Here is a 20077-nt window from a genome sequence, read left to right on the forward strand (position 1 = left end):
TCTTGAAGATTTGGACAATCAAGCTTAAGCTTTTGTAAAACCCAAGTTCAGTTCTCTTGGTTTTTACAGAAGCTTAAGCTTGATTGTCCAAATCTTCAAGATGGACATGAATATTGTTGCTGCTGATGTGGCGTGCTCTTAGATATGAGTTTTAATTTGCTGAGGTGGACACACTCAAAATGTTTAAATTGTCCCTTTTATTAGTAGAGATGCTTTTGAATTATGTTTTCTTTTTCAAGTTTAACTTTGAACAAATTTAATTCCTATTTCCTTATTGCAATATTTTTTTTCTTCAAAATGTAATATATATATATATATATATATATATATATATATATATATATATATATATATATATATATATATATATATATATATATGATTATATTTACACAATAGTTTTTCTATACAAACACAATCTAAGTTTTAAAAAAGTAAAGTATGGTATAGTGAAAAAAAAATACGAACCAATTACTCATAAACAACATAATAAGCAACCGACTACTACACCATATAGTTGTCTATTAGATCACTGATTTTGTAGGTGATAACCATATAAATTCATTAATTGAGAGAGAATAATTATTAAATTCTTTAAAAAGGTGCTAAGGCAGCTCTTAATTATAAGACTAAAGCATTCTTGTTAGAAAAGGTTGGACCATAAGAGGATATGGTGCTATCATCAAATCAACAAAAGTACAAACCCCCTGAGCTGTATAATGCCGTCTCGTTTCAATCAACAATTTCGACCATAATGGTTACATGTAATTAGGACCAAATTCTAATGGATTTGCAAACTCTACATATCCAAATTCACAAAACGGACATGAGAATTTTTTCTAGATCTTATTAAATGATCGATAGTGATAATTTATAGCACCATAAAATTGTTGGTGGGGTTGGTGTTAATAATTAAAAACGGTCCCGAATCTCACGGCGGCTCAACCGAAGGGACAAAGGCTAGGAAAAAAATACAACTAGAAAACAAAAAAAAAGTTGAACAATTTGGGCCAAAGTTGGTTATTTGTCAAGAGCCCAAAAAAAGTCGACGTCAAGGCTTCATCCAATTCATACACTGTAATGTCGTCTTCTTAGGAAACGCCAGACGAGTTTAGCACACATCGCATTCATTTGTGCAAAATCTCTTATCCGTTTAATAATGGTTAGGGGTTGCTTATGAATCGGATAGAGTCAACGGGTACGATATTGTGTCACGAAACTAGTTTGATGGATTTGACCAACAAAATAAAACTCATCATCAACAACGAGCTTTTTGCTTAGCTTGATCGAGAAATATAACAATACTTGTTGTTATTTGCAAAAAGCCCATTTGATTCAACGCCAATAAGCCCAACAATACATGCATGCACACAAAACATAGATTTTGACCCCAATTTACTAGATTTAAGCTTGGTGTTGTGTTTTTTTTAGCAAAAGTTTTGACCCCAATTTACTAGATTTTGTTTCTTCTTATCTTAAAGATTGTTACTAGATTCGTTGTGTGGATAAACTTTTGTTTGTTGGCTGTAAGCCTGTAATTAACAGGTAACCGGAAGTTGGTATGCAATTCATCATAACCATACCGAAACCAAACCGTCATCCTACAAAATTTCAGAACCGGCCTAATCTATCAATCAAACCAGAATGTTCTTGCTAGTGAGAATGTAGATGGTTGGTTTGTGATTTGAGAGGTCATGATCTCCACGACCACGAGCATGTTTGGATGGTATAATCAAAGTATGTAGTAGTATAGGAGAAACCCGGTTTAGTACATTTGTTAGAAAACCAAGATTCAATAACCGGGAATATTGAGAATGCACCTGTCTACTCTAAAGCGTTGACGACATCCAAAAAAAAATTGAAACTTTGGCATCATTTGCGATAGAGGCAGAGAGAGAGAGAGAGAGATCCAAATTCCAAAGATATGCTCATTGGAAAACCCTAAATCGATCCCCCCAAAACCACCAAATTTGGAGACTGTGATTGAGCGTGATGAAGGTCGACGAGATTGAAGATTTCAGATTCGAGGAACTCGAAGATCTCGAAATGGAGACGGAGAAAGACAAGGATAGGCTGATGACGCCGACGATGAGGACGATGTACCATTCTTCTTCTTCTTCGTCTCCGTCTCCGTCTTCGGCTTCGGCGTCATCCTCTGCTGCGTCGTCTCTCGCTGCTAAGGCAATTCGAGCATCTTCTGCGCATAGAGACTCTTCTCTTTCCTCTGCTTACTCGTCTCCTTCTTCTGCTCCTGTTCCCACTCCTCCCAAGGTTTCGTTTTTATCTCTGTTTAGGATCGCTTACTCTATTGTTTTGTCTGTTTGATCAGTTTGAAATGATTCATGGGTTTACTCTGTTTTTGATTTGGAATGTCCCGTTGTTGAAATATTTGAATAGGAGGTGAAGAAGGCTCATGAGTATACTTCTATGAAAAGTTTGAATGAGCCAAAACGAGGCTTTTGGGGAAGTTTAGCTAGTAAAGCTAAGGCCTTTTTGGATGAGGATGATCCTCAACAATTTCCCCAAAGTCCTAAGAGAACGGAGCAGAACATACCTTCTTCAACGACTTCAGTAACTAAGGTTAAGGATCAGGCTTTTAAATCTTTTATCTACGCAGTTGCATTTGCTCTTGTGGAGTCGCATTCTTATATAGTACAAATTCATTTTCATATTTCAGGAAGCTGGTCAGACAGGTAGGAAAAGCGAGAATCCTTCATTGCAGAGAAGGTTAGACGCTATCACTTCATCGTTAAATTACATTGGTGGCACTATTGGCACTGCTGTTGAGGTTAGTTTTTTACACTATATAACACATATCTCTGGTCTGTTTTGCATAGGTTGTTTGAGTTCTCACATTAGTGTTGTTGAAAGAGGCATATGAATTCTTGTGTATTTTGATGTATGTTCTTTGCTGCACTAGATGAGAGTTTTTTAAGGCTGAGATTATTTATGTGTCTGTGAATTTCCTTAGGAGGGTATTACCGCTGTGGAGAACCGTACTGCAGGCATCATTCAAGAAACCCGTAAAAAGATTAAAAAGAAGCCAAGTCTTACAAGGAATCAGCAGAATCCTGAGATACAAGCAGATTTGGAAATTCAACTAAAGGCATCTCGCGACGTAAGGTGGCTGCTCTGTATCATTTATTGGTTCACAGCAGCAAAAATATATCTGCTTATTTTACTGCTGTTATCTCTTCAACTAATGTATCTTGAGAACAATATGTCTTAGAAATATACTCTGCCATGTTAAAAATCCAAATATAAATACTGAAAATCCTATCGATTTATCCCGACAGGTTGCAATGGCCATGGCTGCCAAGGCAAAACTTTTACTTCGGGAGCTGAAGATGGTAAAATCTGATCTCGCCTTTGCAAAGCAACGATGTGCACAGCTGGAAGAAGAAAATAAGGTTCTGAGGGAGAACCGTAATGGTGGGAACAGCCAAGCGGATGACGATGATCTGGTATTAATTCCTTTTACTCTTAACTCTGCCTTAAGGTTAACAATTTTCATGTTCATTTCTGATATTGAACTGTGTCTCGTTTCTTTCCTCTCATCTATAGGTGCGACTTCAACTTGAAACATTGTTAGCTGAGAAAGCTCGATTAGCTCATGAGAACTCGATATATACTCGCGAAAACCTTTATCTGAGAGGAGTAGTCGAATATCACCAGCTCACAATGCAGGATGTGGTCTACTTTGATGAGAAGACTGAAGAAGTAACTGAGGTGTATCCCATTAATGTCACTTCAATGTCTTCTTCATCAGATAACTCTCACAATCCAAACCCAACAGTCTTGGAGCTCAAATGAAACACAACAACTACTCTCTTATGTTCTTGTTGTGAATCAGACAAGAAGACAAATCGTTGTCTGTAATTGCTCTGTATCTGTAGAAATATATAAACTTTGTACTCTTTATTTGGGGTGGGGGTCTAAAGAATTAGCAGTGAATGTTATTTAATTACCCTTAATTATTCAAAAAAGAAAAAGAGAATGTTCTGTGATTCCCTGAGACAGTGCCATGAAAGCTAAGAAGTTACTAAACTGGTAGTAGAAATTAGTCAATTATTGGATAGTTTCAGAAATTACAAAACAAACAATACTTATAAAGCTACATTACAAAGGTTGCATAGGCTATACGATTGTGTTTCTTATTGAAATACATTTTTTTGGTAGTTTAGAAAGTTAGAAACACCTTTTCTTTAACATAGATTGGCCTGAAACGGCTTAACCAGCGGAACCAGCGAGCCGCTTAAGTGCAGCGACATGACTTCATTGGTGGAACCAATGAGCTTCCCGCCCACAAAGATGGCAGGAACCGGTGTGGAACACCCAAGCCTCATAAGTGCTTTCTCGATCTCACGACATTCAACGTCCTTATCAATCTCATGGATCGTTGGGTGAACCCCGAGATCCTGGAAGAGGACTTGGACAGCATAGGACAGGCAACACGAGCTCTTGCTGAAAATAACCACTCCTTTCTCTGACGACATTCTCACAACTTTGTCCATGGTTTCCTTAAGGAAGGTCTCAATCAATCTAGGGCTTGTTTCTTGAAGAAGAAGAAACAAAGTCTTCTTTTCTTCTCCCTTATAGATTGAAAGAAGATTTAAAACTGAAAATTCATGAGACGAAATCTTCCTTTTTGTTGCTGTTGTAGTATGTATATACTACAGTGGTAAGCTCAGTGTTGTCTGAGACTTAAGTTTCTTGAATCATAGGCTATTTATAAGCAAACAAAGGAACAAGTAAGAATGTTGAGACTCAAAAAGAGAGGACGAGATCACAGAAGATTGTCCAAAAGGTTCCCCAAGTACATTAAAGTGATTTTATTATGAACCATATTAATATTTTGTTTTCTTTTTTAAGTGAAATTAGTAACAAAGGGCCAACAAAAGTTGCATATAATCACAATTCACCTACCCTTTTTTCCTCCTAGATACCAAGATGGGCATTTTGATTTGAATAGGACCATATGTTTTTTTTTTCTTTGTTGCAGATGCTAAGAGAATATATGGCACATCCGCACATGTTTATATATATATATTTGCAAGTTTATGCCCTGAGGATTAGAATTTTTATATATTTGTGGACCAATTCAGCTTCCACTTTTTTCTCAAGCTCTAAAGCATATTATATTTTTGGTCAAGAATCATGCTCAGATGAAGGGTGTGGATGTGAGATAGCCAAAAGTGGTGGGAGAATAATCAGAGAGATATGCTTATTCTTCTCTCTGGATCGATTGACGGTATTTTTCGCAGCCACGACAAAGAGATCAGACAGGGTTTGATGGATCGGATCGTGCGTGTGTGTGTGTGTGTGTGTAAACAATAAAAACCCAATTCTTGAAACATGTCACTGTACAACAAGATATGATTTGTCTTTGTGAGATTCTCTCAATCTCACTTCTGATCATGAAGGAATAATAACTCCCATCGGTTTCTCTCGTGTGCCATTTCCCTTTCAACAATTTGCCAAGATTCTTTCTCATTTACCACTTTTATTTGATCAAGGATTCCGTTGGAAAATCGCATATTGTAAGTAAGATTAGACATATATAGAGTAATGTATAAAGAACATGATCATGAACCATATTACTAATTGATAATAATGTTTGTTTAAAGATTATGGAACTTATTTGGTCCAAGTAAGATATGTTGTCACCCCTAGAATGAACACGATTCGAGATGGACCAGAAAAAATAATGGTTTTGTAACTAGAAACTCTATGAAACTAAATTCCAAACTCAGCATATATTTTGAATTCATTTTCTTGATTCTAATATCGCAGCTAACCCACTCTCATTTTAAATTGAATGGTATATAGTTTCTCATAATTAGTAACTTTGAAGTTTATTTATATCGATGAAGGTATGAGTTCCAAATATATATGATCTTTCAACCAAACTTATATGAACTCCATGCAGAAAGTTTGGGCGGCTCTTTACGTTTGTGGACATGATTTGGGCCTCATAATCGTTACAATTTAGTTTGCACACTTTTGTATATTGCCATAAAAGGTAAGGGCATCTCCAACCCTGAACCCTTAAAAAATGTGTATAATAATATTTTATAATAATATTTTATTATAAATTACAATTAAATAAAAGAGAGAGAGAAAAATAAAGAAAGAGAAAGAAAAAGAGAGGAATGCGAGAGAAGAGAGAGACAGAGAAAGAAAAAAATGTATGTTTGTCACAACCAATATTATTTTGCCACGTCGTTTAGCAACCGCTCTTTAAAGTCTTTTAATAAGGAGCGCTCTTTATCATTTAATTACATTTACATTTATTTTAAATCAACATAAATTCTAATTTTGACTTAATGATCCCTCTTTGGAGATAGTCTAAGGTTTGTTCAAAAACTCGTCGGTTTTGATATTTTGTCTAACCTCGATGATGGAGATTACAACATGTAAACTTCTTCTTATTTCTATAATCGCTATGTAAAGTAAGATATGATATTTAGGATTAAAATAATGATTAGACAAAGAATAGTGATAATCATTCATTAGTCACACTCTTTTATCTCTTTTCCATCTACGACCAGACCACTAAAGGCTGCACCGTAAGCTCGGAGACTTACCCTTTAGAGACATTTTTGTTTTTGGGTTTGGTGAAAACTTTGTTACTTTCTATATAAATTATTGATTAAAAAAAGGCGAGTAGGTGAGGTTAATAGGTTACGTGGTCATTTGCTCGATGAAACCTTGAAGAAGTGGACATAGAGTGCATGATGGTGTGAACAATCGAAACATCTTTGACCATATACATCTCTTCTCCATTCACATTTCGTTAATAGGTTAGTTCTTTTGTTTTTTTTGTTCATCTACGACTCTCACACATATTTTCAGATTTGAACCAAATGATATTAGGATGGCACTAGCAAATACAAACTACCTTATTATAAGTCACCGGAGTAAATCCAAGTTAATGTAAAATTTTAGTACATTCGCATTGTCTCGACTATGACCAAACTGAGAAGATAAACGAACGTGCAATATATAAGTCTTAATTAAAAACTAGTCTAACAAAAATTTCGAACGGGTCGATTTAGGAAACATATTGTATGACATAGAAAACTTCTTCGAATTAGAAAAAGAATATAAAATATGCGCAAGTTAGGATGTCACCAAACAAAATCTCCACAAAAGCATGAACTCGATTCCACTACATTCCATTTCAGATATCTTAATATTATTTTCTTATTTTGAAACGTAGCTCTATTAATAATAATAATAAAAGTTAAGTAAGATATGAGGAATAATGTAATATGATTAAATATTGAGATGTATTTTAGATTCTCAAAATGAAACACCAAACAACTAATTGTCTTTTAATGACTACACATGCCTAAATATTTTATGATGAAACATAAATTGGTAAGAAGTGACGGAGGATGGACACCTCATCTCATTCCAGAGTTATGACGAGATTATTGAGCTGTCGTCTTGTTGTAACCTAACTCATATGGTCGGGGTCAACTATTCATATGCATTTCTATGCCTTCTACTACTAATACTAGGTCATTTTTATAAAGACCATTAACAATGTCCTTTAATATATATATCAACAAAATCTTATAATATAACTTATTAGAATGATGTTAGATATGGATTCACACATTAGACATTTGTTTTCTTCTCCTGGACAGCAGATTTACATTAGACTTTGGGTATATATATATATAATCGTACATTTATGCGACAATGTTATTGAGTTAATGATATGATATGATCGAGTTTATTGTGTGTGTTGTCATAATGCCATTGGGTGCTTGACTTTTCCACAAAGCATAGTTTAAAAATTTATGAGTTGAGTCATTCTTTTTTCTTTATGACGGTAAGTTGAGTAGTTCAATTCTCTCGTCGCTAGATGCTTACTGATGATGCTGAATTTACTCTTATAATTAAAAATTTGCTCAAACTTGATTAGAAAAATACTAAAACGATGTAAAAGTCCTCGCTATGTTATTTGAAGTCGAAAATAAAACAATATACTAGTCTTTTTCAGTAAGAAAAAAGCACAAACAAATACGACTTAGTTTTTGTTTTAGACATAAAAAGTGTTAAAAACAAAAAAAACAAAAAAGATTAAATTCCCTTAACTAATAGGTCTTTAGTTTATTACCTTAGGATATCATTGATAAAATGTGGTCCAAAATCATGATTGCAACTATGTAAATGACCACATTCATCGCACAATAACCATATAACCTCACACAAATAATAACTTTCTTAAAAAACTATATCAGAAATTACATTTATATAAAGTATTGACTAGATTAAAGAATGTTCATGATTTCATTAACTTTTGTAAATTGTTCTATGCAAATTGTAATTTTTATTTATTTAATCTTATATATTTTTACTTAGGATAATTATTTCGTTTTCATATGCTAATTCAATCTCAACAGAATATAAATTCTTGAAAAAGCATAAAATTTTTTTTTATAAAAGTACTAGTTTAATTATAAGTTTATAACCATGGTTAGATCACACTAGCTCTATCATTATCCTCAAATCCCTAGAGCCCTGCTTATCGCCTTAAATCATTGCGCGATGCACTTCAAAAACTCACAACAAATAATACTCTAATAGACTATACTACAATAATATTTCTAATACTTGCTATATGAATGAAATGATCATACCTTATCAATTAAAACAGTATATGAAAATAGCTAGAGGACCATTTTTATTTATTTATTGACATGTTACCATTTGAATAACACGTTTTGATTTCTTATTTGTACATATATATAAATGTATCCTTGTTACTACCACCACCATTACGATACCAATCAGAGCTCTGACGCTTCTTCTCAACAATGGCGACCATTCCTTCCCACTACCACCTTCTTACCACTACCACCGGTCACCACTCTTCTTCTTCTCCGGTCAACACCAATAACTTCTCAAAAATCGATTTTCCCGCCAAATCCCGAGTATCATTAGCTACGAGAGCTTTGTCCCGAACCGACGAGTCTTCTTTATCCGCCGTGATCTCTCGCCTCGAGAGAGATAGAAGGGAACAACAAGGCTTAACCGAAGAAGCGGAGGGACTCGGAGAACGGTGGATGACGGCTGAGGATATCCGCCGGCGAGACAAAAAATCCGAAGAGAAAAGAAGACTAATCGACACGTGGCGTAAGATCCAAGGCGAAGACGATTGGGCCGGGTTAATGGATCCGATGGATCCTGTCCTCAGATCGGAGCTGATCCGTTACGGCGAAATGGCTCAAGCTTGTTACGACGCTTTCGATTTCGACCCCGCTTCCAAATACTGCGGCAGCTCGAGGTTCTCCCGTCTCGACTTCTTCGACTCTCTCGGGATGAGCGGTTCCGGTTACGAGGTGGCGCGTTACCTCTACGCGACGTCCAACATCAATCTCCCTAACTTTTTCTCTAAATCGCGGTGGTCTAAGGTCTGGAGCAAAAACGCTAACTGGATGGGATACGTCGCCGTTTCCGACGACGAAACCTCTCGTAACCGTCTCGGCCGCCGAGATATCGCGATCGCGTGGAGAGGCACCGTTACGAAACTCGAGTGGATCGCTGATCTCAAAGACTATTTAAAACCTGTATCCGAAAACAAGATCCGATGCCCCGACCCGGCCGTTAAAGTCGAATCCGGTTTCTTAGATCTGTACACCGACAAAGACACATCCTGCAAATTCGCAAAATTCTCGGCGAGGGAACAGATCTTAGCCGAGGTGAAGCGTCTGGTTGATAAACACGGCGACGACTCCTCCTCCGATCTAAGCATCACCGTGACGGGGCACAGTCTCGGCGGCGCGTTAGCTATACTAAGTGCGTACGACATAGCGGAGATGGGATTGAACCGGAGCAAAACCGGGAAAGTGATTCCGGTTACGGTGTTGACTTACGGAGGACCGCGAGTTGGGAACGTGAGGTTTAAAGAGAGGATGGAGGAGCTTGGAGTGAAGGTGATGAGAGTGGTGAACGTGCACGACGTCGTTTCGAAGTCTCCGGGGCTGTTTTTGAACGAGAGTGCGCCACACGCCCTGATGAAGATCGCGGAGGGGTTGCCGTGGTGTTACTGCCACGTGGGGGAGGAGCTGGCGTTGGATCATCAGAACTCGCCGTTTCTTAAACCTTCTGTTGATCTTTCTAATGCTCATAACCTTGAAGCTATGCTTCATCTCCTTGACGGGTAAGTTAGGTTTTTTTTTTTTTACTTTATTATTTTACATTTGATTTATAGAAAATTATGTGTTTAATTATACAGTAAAGTACAGTAATAATGTAGTTTATGTTGATTTAATATGGAACTAGAAAACGACAAAATTAGGAAGCCGTGGGATGAAATAGATTGGACAAAGCTGTCCAAATTTGTTTCTTCGACGATACGATATTGATATAAAATATTCAAGACGATCATATTTCAAAACTAGTTTTTGTATATTATAATGAGATATTGTAGATTACGTGTGATTAGTGTTTTGGGATTATGATTGACCCGAGTATCACGTGAATATCGATTTAGTGGTTATGCAAATTAATCATACACTAGTTTTAAAATGTTTTTGGTGTAATTTATTTATAGGTATCATGGGAAAGGGGAGAGATTTGTGCTGTCGAGTGGGAGAGACCACGCACTAGTGAACAAAGCGTCGGATTTTTTGAAAGAGCATTTACAGATACCACCGTTTTGGCGTCAAGACGCGAATAAAGGAATGATTAGGAACAGTGAAGGTCGTTGGATTCAAGCTGAGCGTCTACGTTCTGAGGATCATCATTCTCCTGATATCCATCATCATCTCTCTCAGCTTCGTCTTGACCATCCTTCTTGAAATCATACACAACACAACACCCACATATGTATTATATTTTCCTAACTTGTAAATTTTGTCTCGTCCGTCTTGAACAATAAAGAACATATATATAGAATCACATCACTCATCACTTGCATGGTTTTGATCCATGTCTCCTGTTTCTTTTGTATGTGTCATTGCATATTTGAATACATGTGAACGTCCAATTGTACACAAACACACAAGATGAGTAATATTCATGCATTTTTCATCATGACTCATGAGGTATTGATCTTTTGTGGCTATACCCATTATCAATTATATTAGTAAAGGAGGAAGGAGCGGTGGTGACTGGTGATGGAGGAGGAGGAAAAGGTGGTGGTGGTGGTGGAGGAGGAGGGAAAAGCGGTGGCGGTAGTGGAGGAGGCGGTTACATGGTAGCGCCAGGGAGCAATGGATCTTCTTACATAACTTTGAGAGTGATCCTAAAGGTTTCTTTGATAATCTCCACGGTAGTGGACAGGGTAACAAGTGAGTGAGTAATTTGGTCTGTATTCAATATCTATGCAGTGAAGATGGTTTTTATTACCACCTAATAAATCAATAAAAATGAGGCTTACTTCCTTTTGGATGTTGTGTTTGGTTTTTGTTGAACATGGTCATGATATATATTTAATAATCACATAATCTCCTCCTCTTCATCATTGTGAGTCAAGATAAAGAGAATGGGAAAAACACATGACAATAGTTTTTTTTAGTCTTTACTTAACAATTACAAGAAACTAGAAATTACGAACGCTTTTGATTCATGTTCTCACATGAAAATGGAAAAGGAGAAGACGAAAGATTCATTTCTTTAGAGTGAGAGACCAGATTCTTCATCCTCTTCCAGAGAAGAAGTGTAGACGAAGTAGAAAGTCCAGATCAAACCAAACACTCCAAACAGAATCCAACCCAAGAGGTTGTTGCTGAGTCCAAAGGGTAATCCTGTTCCTTCTGTTGACATCCTCTCATCAACCAATGCCATTGCCGGGTTGCTCATCACCGCGGACAAAGCAGCTGTTGCTGCCGCTGAAACTCCAGCCCCCATGGCTGAGACGTTTCCTTGCTTTGTCTCCATTGAGCATCTGACTCCTCCCTTCTTCTTACCCATTGGAGGCAAACCTGAGAAACAATAATGAATCCAGTTAAACTAGTTACAATCAAAACTTGTTTATTGCCGACCCTCCACTAAACTAAGTTTCAGGGGATTTTTCATAAACTCTAATTCACACAACACTAAATCAGCAAACATCCAAATCATGTCTGTACTAGTCTGATTGGTTCCGACCACAATCGACTTTCAAGATCAAAATTGTCTTTTGACTTCTTGTTGATTTATTCACAACCAAACTAAGCTTCTGTTTATACATGTTTCCAAATCATGTTTCCAAATCACTCAACTAGCAGAAGCAACCAAAGATCTCCACTTTGGACATAACCAGATTGAATTTCTACTATAAAGATGAGATCTGAGAAAAGAAAAGGGAAGGCTTTTACCAAGAACAGGAGCGGAGACGGCGACGGTGGGCTTGAGAAGAAGAGCCGGACGAGCGGCGGAGACAGTGGAAGCGGAGGCAGTGAAGCTAGCCATTTTCTCTATTTCCTTCCCCTAACGACTGAGAGACTCTTCAATTTTGAGTTGATTTTGTTCTGTTTGCGTTCTATAGCAACAAATTGGCTTTTCGGATCAAACATGGCGACTAAATATGTGGTGGATAACAAATCTGTCCGAACCAACACAAGCCATCTAACTTGGATATGCTTCTATCCACACTCCACCTATAGACTCCCTCCACGTGTCATATTTCATCTCTTTCCCTCCAACAAAATCTTTTTCTCTCTTTCTCTCTACTGATGGATTATTATTATAAACTGCATAAAATTGCACCAAAAGGAGATATCTTTCGAGGTAAAGAAGGAACCGGACAACACTACGTTGCTGTAAAAACTAAATCTGACATTGAAGCTCTTGAGTAATTTTTGTGTATTGTATCAAAAAATAACAATGATTTACACAAGAAATCGTTAAAAGAATGAAGCTAGTTATAACATTTTGAAAGAAGAAAAGAATCGAATTGAATCTAAGATTTTGTGTGGAGAACTTGTGTAAGAAAAAAAATCAATCGTGAATGTTGCACCGTTGTAAGTAAGGGTGATTGTAAGGTACATGTATGTTCCAGTAGCGCTTGTACTTGTCTATACCAATGTCCAGCCATGGCTTCATGATCCCATCGTAATGTATAACCGCTGCTTTTTCAATGTCGCTTGCTCTGACTCCTGATTCGTGACCTAACCCAACCATATTCCATCTCTTCTCCAATGGATATGTTTGTCCGAAGAAAGTTAACCAACCTATTGGCAAGCTCCCTGCTTTCCACAGATGTCTTTTTACTCCCTGCAATCAAAACAATTTCACAACGCACACATAAAGATGTTGTATTAATGGGGACATAACTGATTTTTTATTCTAGATAAAAATCACAACTCATTGGGTTTGAAGAGTCATTCCAAGAAGGTATGGGAAGTTACAAGGCAACAGTGTGAATCTTGATGCAGAGAACTAAAGAGGGAAGGAAATTATGTACCAGTTCAAAGTATTTCAGGTATACAGATGTCAAGTCCTGTCTTCTCCATTCTTCGAGATCAAATAGATTCATCCCGAATGCCCAAGTGCAAGCCTTAGGATCAAATTTCTGAGCAACCCATGCATCCGAGAAATTAATGAGCTTTTCCATCGACTGAAATGAAGGTTCACCTTCGAGACAAGTCTCTACAGCTCCAATAACTTTCCCTTTCATATCAAGGCTCCACAGTCTACTTAGATCACTTTGAACTACAACATCATGGTCAAAGAGTACGATCTTGTTCAGACCTGGGAAAATATCTGGGAGATAGAAACGTGCATGGTTGAGCCCTGAAATGATTCTTGGGTCACTTGAATTTTGCTTCATCAGCAATTCAGCATGGTCCAAAGGAAGGACACTCATTTCATCAATGTTTAGGATTTGGATTGACGCTTTGCTTGGGTTTAATAAAAACCACATTGAGATTGCCGGGTAATTGAGTGAATCTGTCACCACATGAAATACTATCTTTCCCGGTTCCTGCAATCAGTAATATCATTTGTTAAAAGACATATGGGGCAGAGATTTGGAAATATTATTTTCTGAGCGTTAAACAAATCAAATGTTTGGAACAGAAAATGGATCTTGCATTAGCAAGTGTAAGATGCTTGCAATATGATTTAAGATGATACCTGAGTAATAATATGGGTCAGCAATTTTGAATCATGAAAACATAAAACGACACAAGGTTTCTCAACAGTAACAAAAAAAGATGAAGTTGTTCACTGAACAAAGAGCACACAATATCTAACTTCCATTTCCTAGTTTCATAACCAGACAAATTCCTATGGTACTAACCACAGTAGAAGCCTAAACCATTTGTCTAAATATGAAATTAATTAGTATAAAGGAAGTGAACAAGAACATGTTGAAAGGAAGAGAACAAAAAAAGAAGCATCTACCTTTGATGAGGAAATTGTAGAGTTAACAACAACCGCACATGCCAAAACATTGTCAGAGAAGACTACGTAATGGTAGAGATCGGGATTATTATAACTTTGTTGAAAAAGCTGCCTTTTTTCATGATCCAGGGTAAAGTATTCTGTTGTCAACCGCATTGAGAGACAATGAAGCCCTTTTGGGGTAGTCCTTGCTGCAAGCTGCATTAAATATGCTGCATGCTTCTTCTGCGCCCGAGCTTGTTCTTCGGTTTTATAAGTCATGGCTTGGAGTTTGATAGCTATGGCAGGACAGTTATGAAAGGCACGGCTGACCTTGTATAATGCAGCTTCCATGGCCTTCAGTCTGTTAGGAGAGCTGAAAAGAAACAATATATTTTATGTATGAATCTTCCAAATTAACACAAATAATTACTGAGACTTGGCTTGACAATTAAATGCCAAAGCTTTTTACAGAAAGGAACAGGAATCCCTTTGAATCACACAGCTGTACTTACCTCTTTGGCAAATGTTTATCCTTGGTAACATCACCGATAGCCCGTTCCAGCTCTTTCGTTCGAACTCTCAACTCCTTTACGATTTGGGAGTTATTCCCAGGTAGGGCCAAATTTAGATAGGCTCTCGCTTGGATAATTTTGTCTCTGATCTCCTTTACCCTCTCATCTGTTGCTCTTTCAGGCTGAACCCTTTTAATCTTTTCACTCTTACCTGAAGGGGGTCGGAATTCTGGTTTACGATTACGTTGAATATCCCTTGCTGGCAATTTCACCTGAGACAGGAAAAAGAGTCAGAAATTACTAAATTAAAGCATATGATCTGACTATCTTGATGCAAAGTCCAAATTCGGTTTCCTATTCACAAGTTAATACTAGAATTCTCATTGTCAATTGCTACAAAGCCTAATCCCTATCAAGCTCCTTTTATCTTCATCGACTGGATTAAAATACTCACCTCCGCATTAGAGCTTATTGTGGTTTTCTGTGCAACTAATGCTTGTTCCTCCTTTGTTTTGTGATTATTTCCTGAAATACCTGGTATCTACAGATAAGAAAGCTTCCACAATAATGACACAAAAAAAAAGTAACACAAGCTCCAAAATATATTACCCCCATCAATTTCTGAGAGCAAGGTTGTTTTGTCTCCCTCATTAGACTGCATAGTATCATTACTTTTATCAGCAGAACTTGACGAAACCACAGAATTAAACTCCCGATCCTGCAGAATGCGTTTAGGCTCCTCCAAGACTTCTCCGTCCTGAATTACAAAGCCAACCAACTTCAGCAAACGGAATAGTCAAACAAGTTTTACAGAGATGAGTGGAAGCGAACAGACCTGTTCAACAGCGGTAAGTCTAAGGTCATCATCGGTCTTATCTGTCTGCAGAATAATGGTAGGATCTCAGTTGTTCAGTTCTCGAGAAAACTGAAACATATAAGCAAAGCTACACTATAGAATCATAGCACAATCAAATTGCAAATACTGAAGAGTTCCTTATGAGAGGATTTTAACAAAAGAAACCACGGTATCTATAGCTCAGAAAATACGTACAATGTCGGATAGTTCTTCAATGAATTCTCCTTTATCTGCCAGAAAACAATCAACCAAAAAAACCAAAACAGCTTTCAGAATCGTAATCCAAAAAGCTGAGACTACATCAAACAAAGGTAAAAAAGCCAATAGCGAATCCCAAAAATCCCAAAAAAAAAAAAAAAACGAAATCGAGTAACTTCTACACATGATGTTCCACTATACTACGGCCATAACGATCAATCTAACATCCGCGAGACGAAAAAAGTAGATGAAACCTAACAAGAAGAAGCTCACCGACGGAAGTAATACTCTTGAGCCGATAAACGAAAACAATCGGAGTTAACACAGATAACAATAGCAGCGAGAGGATGAAAATCCTCTGCCAACGACGAACTTGATTCATCAATGTGAGAAACTTGTCAGAGAACTCTTCATATATTTGTTTCCTTATCTCCGTTTGTTCCTCTAATCGTTCTCAACGAAGAAGACGAAGCACATTCCCAGAGGGAAGAAGACACAGATCTCGGAGATTCACTACTTGATTGATGAAAACGAATGAAACAGATTAGGGTTTCCAGATTCTTCTTCTGCAATTGGATTTGGATTTGGATTCGAGAGTCTGTTTCTACGCTTTCATCTCTGGGAGATTAAGAGCTTCCTCGTGCATGTTTTGGCACTAGCTTAGCTGTTTTTTTCCCAAAGTTAATACAAAATAAATAAATTTAATTATATAATCCGTCGGAGAGGATCCATGTTCCGGCGTCGAGGTGATGGTGATCTAGTGCGGCGCGGTGTACATGTGGAGGCATGTGCTAATAAATTATGTAGCGAAGCAGAGTTTACCTGTACTACGATTTTGTCTTCTTTTGATTGGGTCAATGGAAAGTTCTCTCACTCGACCATTGATCTTTCGACACGTGGATAGAATGTACGGAAAATGGACTTTTTCATACCTGGACTATATAGGTATGTTAATTTCATATAGTTGACTTGTCATTGTGATAGATTATACTTGGACTTATTGTAAATTTGAATTTAGTACCTCGAGATTTCATTTCGTGCTGAATAATACAAAAACGTGTTAAATGTGTAACGCTGTTAACTCTCCGTCGACGTGGATTCCATCGCTTGATGATGTGGCAAAACGACGTCGTTTTGGTCGCTTATATGGTAATTAAAAATATGTCGACAGCAAGGCTCGAACCTCCAACCAATCACTTTTATACTGACTACATAACCGCTAGGCCATCAACACTTAATCTATAGTGTTTCCTATTTCTATATAATTAGTATATAGTGTTTCCTATTTCTATATAATTAGTATATAGTGTTTCCTATTTCTTCTTCATTAATACTAATGATCATTCGACACTAGTGTATCGTATTTTTATATAGTATTTCGTATATATAGTGAAAAACACTATATATGTTTCGTATTTCTATTTCCTATTTCTTCTTGTTTAATATATAGTGTTTCGTATTTCTATATAATTAGTATATAGTGTTTCCTATTTCTTCTTCATTAATACTAATGATCATTCGACACTAGTGTATCGTATTTTTATATAGTATTTCGTATATATAGTGAAAAACACTATATATGTTTCGTATTTCTATTTCCTATTTCTTCTTGATTAATATATAGTGTTTCGTATTTCTATATATTAAAACAATATATAGTGTTTCATATTTCTTCTTCATTAATATTAATGATCATTCAACACTAGTGTTTCGTATTTATATATAGTGTTTCATATATAGTGAAAAACACTATATATTAATGAAGAAGAAATACAAAACACTATATATTAATGAAGAAGAAATACGAAATAGAAATACGGAATATATTATAAATACGAAATAGAAATACGGAATATATTATAGTGTTTTTCACTATATACGAAACACTATATATTAATACGAAACACTAGTGTTGAATGATCATTAATATTAATGAAGAAGAAATATGAAACACTATATATTGTTTTAATATATAGAAATACGAAACACTATATTAATGAAGAAGAAATACGAAATAGAAATACGAAACATATATAGTGTTTTTCACTATATGTACGAAATACTATATAAAAATACGAAACACTAGTGTCGAATGATCATTAATATTAATGAAGAAGAAATAGGAAACACTATATATTAATTATATAGAAATACGAAATACTATATATTCATGCGTTGTTCCTTTATACCGATTAAATGTTGATGGCCTAGTGGTTATGTAGTGAGTATATAAGTGATTGGTTGGAGGTTCGAGCCTTACTGTCGACATATTTTTAATTACCATCTAAGCGACCAAAACGACGTCGTTTTGCCACGTCATCAGGCGATGGATTTACGTGTCATCTGACGTGGAATCCACATCGACGAAGAGTTAACAGCGTTACACATTTAACACGTTTTTGTATTATTCAGCACGAAATGAAATCTCGAGGTACTAAATTCAAATTTACAATAAGTCCAGGTATGATCTATCACAATGACAAGTCAACTATATGAAATTAACATAGCTAGATAGTACAAGTATGAAAAAGCCCATTTTCCGAATTAATTTACAGCTTGTACTTGTAGTTTGGACTTTGGAGTGAACAACTTGAAATGTTTGCTTAGTTGAATGTCGACATATTTTTAATTACCATCTAAGCGACCAAAACGACGTCGTTTTGCCACGTCATCAGGTGATGGATTTACGTGTCATCTGACGTGGAATCCACATCGACGAAGAGTTAACAGCGTTACACATTTAACACGTTTTTGTATTATTCAGCACGAAATGAAATCTCGAGGTAATAAATTCAAATTTACAATAAGTCTAGGTATGATCTATCACAATGACAAGTCAACTATATGAAATTAACATAGCTAGATAGTACAAGTATGAAAAAGCCCATTTTCCGAATTAATTTACAGCTTGTACTTGTAGTTTGGACTTTGGAGTGAACAACTTGAAATGTTTGCTTAGTTGAATGGATTCTCTGAGGATGAGTAGTTTATGGAGTTTTGGTTGATCTGTCTACTTTCATTAAGGTGCATAGATTTGTAATTTATAACATTTTGTTTTCCGCAGTTTCGGGTACTGGATGACCAACATATAGGCCTCGATTGGTAACCATGATTTAGGAAAAAAATGAGAAGGAATGTGACATTCCTCTTCATCCCTCAATTTTTTTACCATTTACAAGGAATCATTTTCCACATCATTCCTCTATATTCCTCACAAAATGAGGAACAATAGAACAAAAATGTTCCTCCCCAAAATTGATGAGGAACAAATAGAACAAAAAAAAAACAAATATTAAAATTCGTTTTTTATTTTAAAATAAAAAAAATTATTTATTAATAATATTTTAATCTCATAATATAATATTTTTCATATTTTTATCATGTATTGACATTAAAAAATATTTTTGATACGAATTTCATGTTAAAAAATCTTACTATACATTATTTAAAATTTGTATGGATAGTAAAACATATTTAAGAGATGTTTATATCATAAATAACAAATAAAAAATTACTATAATCTATAATAGGTTAATATAAATTATTAATTTTTAACATTAAATATTTAAATTCATACAAAAATATATTTTAAAATTAGTGTCAAATTCATTATATATAAATTATATCTAGTATTATTATTAAAAGTTGATTTATTTAATCAAATATATTATAAAAGATAGTGTTATTGTTTGGTTACCATTTATTATTTTGTTTTTCTCTGCATGTTTTCCTTTCATTCCTCAGAAGTTGTTTATTCCGTTCCGTATTGTTATTTTTGTTCTTTTTCCTTTTGTTCCTCTAATGGTTACCAGTAGAAGCCATAAAATAATTTAATCAACGATTTTCGATAGAATTCTTATTAATCGTAAATTTGGTATAGTTACGAATTCACAAAATATGACTTGTGTTTTTATCAATTTATCATATGAGATATTTATGTATTCGTTTTCTAATTTACACTATTTTCGTTTTTTTTTTTGGAATATAATCTTCAAAATATCCATTTTAAAATAGACACCTACATTATGTTTATGACATATACTTTAATACTTAAGAAACTTATCAGCCATAATAATTTTACATTTTATTTATTGGAATTCATTAACTAAAAAAATTATTGAATAAATATATTCATCACCAAATTTTTTTTTATAAATTTGAAAAAGTGAGAAACTAAAATATT

At 35.5% G+C, this 20077-nt stretch overlaps 5 protein-coding genes across 6 annotated transcripts; 2 read left to right on the forward strand and 3 right to left on the reverse strand.

Annotated features, from left to right (window-relative positions):
- Positions 1-1853: 1853 nt before the first annotated feature.
- Positions 1854-4007, forward strand: LOC17889601. The gene is made up of 6 exons (XM_006294360.2): positions 1854-2271; positions 2398-2580; positions 2678-2788; positions 2972-3118; positions 3297-3464; positions 3565-4007. The coding sequence occupies exons 1-6, from the start codon at positions 1993-1995 to the stop codon at positions 3811-3813; spliced, it is 1137 nt and encodes a 378-aa protein (XP_006294422.1). The 5' UTR covers positions 1854-1992; the 3' UTR covers positions 3814-4007.
- Positions 4008-4051: 44 nt separating this feature from the next.
- Positions 4052-4687, reverse strand: LOC17889574 (monothiol glutaredoxin-S9). Its single transcript, XM_006296221.2, has one exon. It carries the CDS (start codon positions 4512-4514, stop codon positions 4206-4208), a length of 309 nt encoding a protein of 102 aa, XP_006296283.1. The 5' UTR covers positions 4515-4687; the 3' UTR covers positions 4052-4205.
- A 3972-nt stretch (positions 4688-8659) lies between these two features.
- On the forward strand, positions 8660-11057 carry LOC17889753 (phospholipase A1-Igamma2, chloroplastic). Its single transcript, XM_006293926.2, has 2 exons — positions 8660-10177; positions 10571-11057. Exons 1-2 carry the CDS (start codon positions 8832-8834, stop codon positions 10815-10817), a joined length of 1593 nt encoding a protein of 530 aa, XP_006293988.1. The 5' UTR covers positions 8660-8831; the 3' UTR covers positions 10818-11057.
- A 388-nt stretch (positions 11058-11445) lies between these two features.
- LOC17887929 (photosystem II reaction center W protein, chloroplastic) lies at positions 11446-12498 on the reverse strand. The gene is made up of 2 exons (XM_006295694.2): positions 12318-12498; positions 11446-11942 (listed from the first exon to the last, which is right to left on the reverse strand). The coding sequence occupies exons 1-2, from the start codon at positions 12409-12411 to the stop codon at positions 11635-11637; spliced, it is 402 nt and encodes a 133-aa protein (XP_006295756.1). The 5' UTR covers positions 12412-12498; the 3' UTR covers positions 11446-11634.
- Positions 12499-12789: 291 nt separating this feature from the next.
- On the reverse strand, positions 12790-16559 carry LOC17889866 (probable galacturonosyltransferase 5). 2 transcript variants are annotated; one of them, XM_006295876.2, is made up of 9 exons: positions 16168-16559; positions 15892-15926; positions 15676-15720; positions 15450-15597; positions 15295-15365; positions 14841-15112; positions 14347-14701; positions 13406-13924; positions 12790-13215 (listed from the first exon to the last, which is right to left on the reverse strand). In XM_006295876.2, exons 1-9 carry the CDS (start codon positions 16274-16276, stop codon positions 12940-12942), a joined length of 1830 nt encoding a protein of 609 aa, XP_006295938.1. In that variant the 5' UTR covers positions 16277-16559; the 3' UTR covers positions 12790-12939. The 2 variants fall into 2 exon arrangements, with proteins under 2 accessions (XP_006295938.1, XP_023640920.1); XM_023785152.1 differs by having other exon boundaries at positions 15295-15374.
- Between the last annotated feature and the right edge of the window lie 3518 nt (positions 16560-20077).

The sequence above is a fragment of the Capsella rubella genome, unplaced genomic scaffold (genome assembly GCF_000375325.1).
Source record: "Capsella rubella cultivar Monte Gargano unplaced genomic scaffold, Caprub1_0 scaffold_4, whole genome shotgun sequence".
Classification (NCBI taxonomy): Eukaryota; Viridiplantae; Streptophyta; class Magnoliopsida; order Brassicales; family Brassicaceae; genus Capsella; species Capsella rubella.

Bases quoted from the DNA above. Each gene is read 5' to 3' on its own strand.
- LOC17889601 (XM_006294360.2), top strand. From the start codon at position 1,993: ATGAAGGTCGACGAGATTGAAGATTTCAGATTCGAGGAACTCGAAGAT. The intron at 2,789-2,971 runs GTTAGTTTTTTA...GAATTTCCTTAG, and splicing joins CTATTGGCACTGCTGTTGAG to GAGGGTATTACCGCTGTGGA. The intron at 3,119-3,296 runs GTAAGGTGGCTG...TTATCCCGACAG, and splicing joins AACTAAAGGCATCTCGCGAC to GTTGCAATGGCCATGGCTGC.
- LOC17889866 (XM_023785152.1), bottom strand. From the start codon at position 16,276: ATGAATCAAGTTCGTCGTTGGCAGAGGATTTTCATCCTCTCGCTGCTA. The intron at 15,113-15,294 runs GTGAGTATTTTA...TTCCTGTCTCAG, and splicing joins CAATAAGCTCTAATGCGGAG to GTGAAATTGCCAGCAAGGGA. The intron at 13,216-13,405 runs GTACATAATTTC...TTTTGATTGCAG, and splicing joins ACCTGAAATACTTTGAACTG to GGAGTAAAAAGACATCTGTG.
- LOC17887929 (XM_006295694.2), bottom strand. From the start codon at position 12,411: ATGGCTAGCTTCACTGCCTCCGCTTCCACTGTCTCCGCCGCTCGTCCG. The intron at 11,943-12,317 runs GTAAAAGCCTTC...ATTGTTTCTCAG, and splicing joins CGTCTCCGCTCCTGTTCTTG to GTTTGCCTCCAATGGGTAAG.
- LOC17889753 (XM_006293926.2), top strand. From the start codon at position 8,832: ATGGCGACCATTCCTTCCCACTACCACCTTCTTACCACTACCACCGGT. The intron at 10,178-10,570 runs GTAAGTTAGGTT...ATTTATTTATAG, and splicing joins ATGCTTCATCTCCTTGACGG to GTATCATGGGAAAGGGGAGA.
- LOC17889574 (XM_006296221.2), bottom strand. From the start codon at position 4,514: ATGGACAAAGTTGTGAGAATGTCGTCAGAGAAAGGAGTGGTTATTTTC.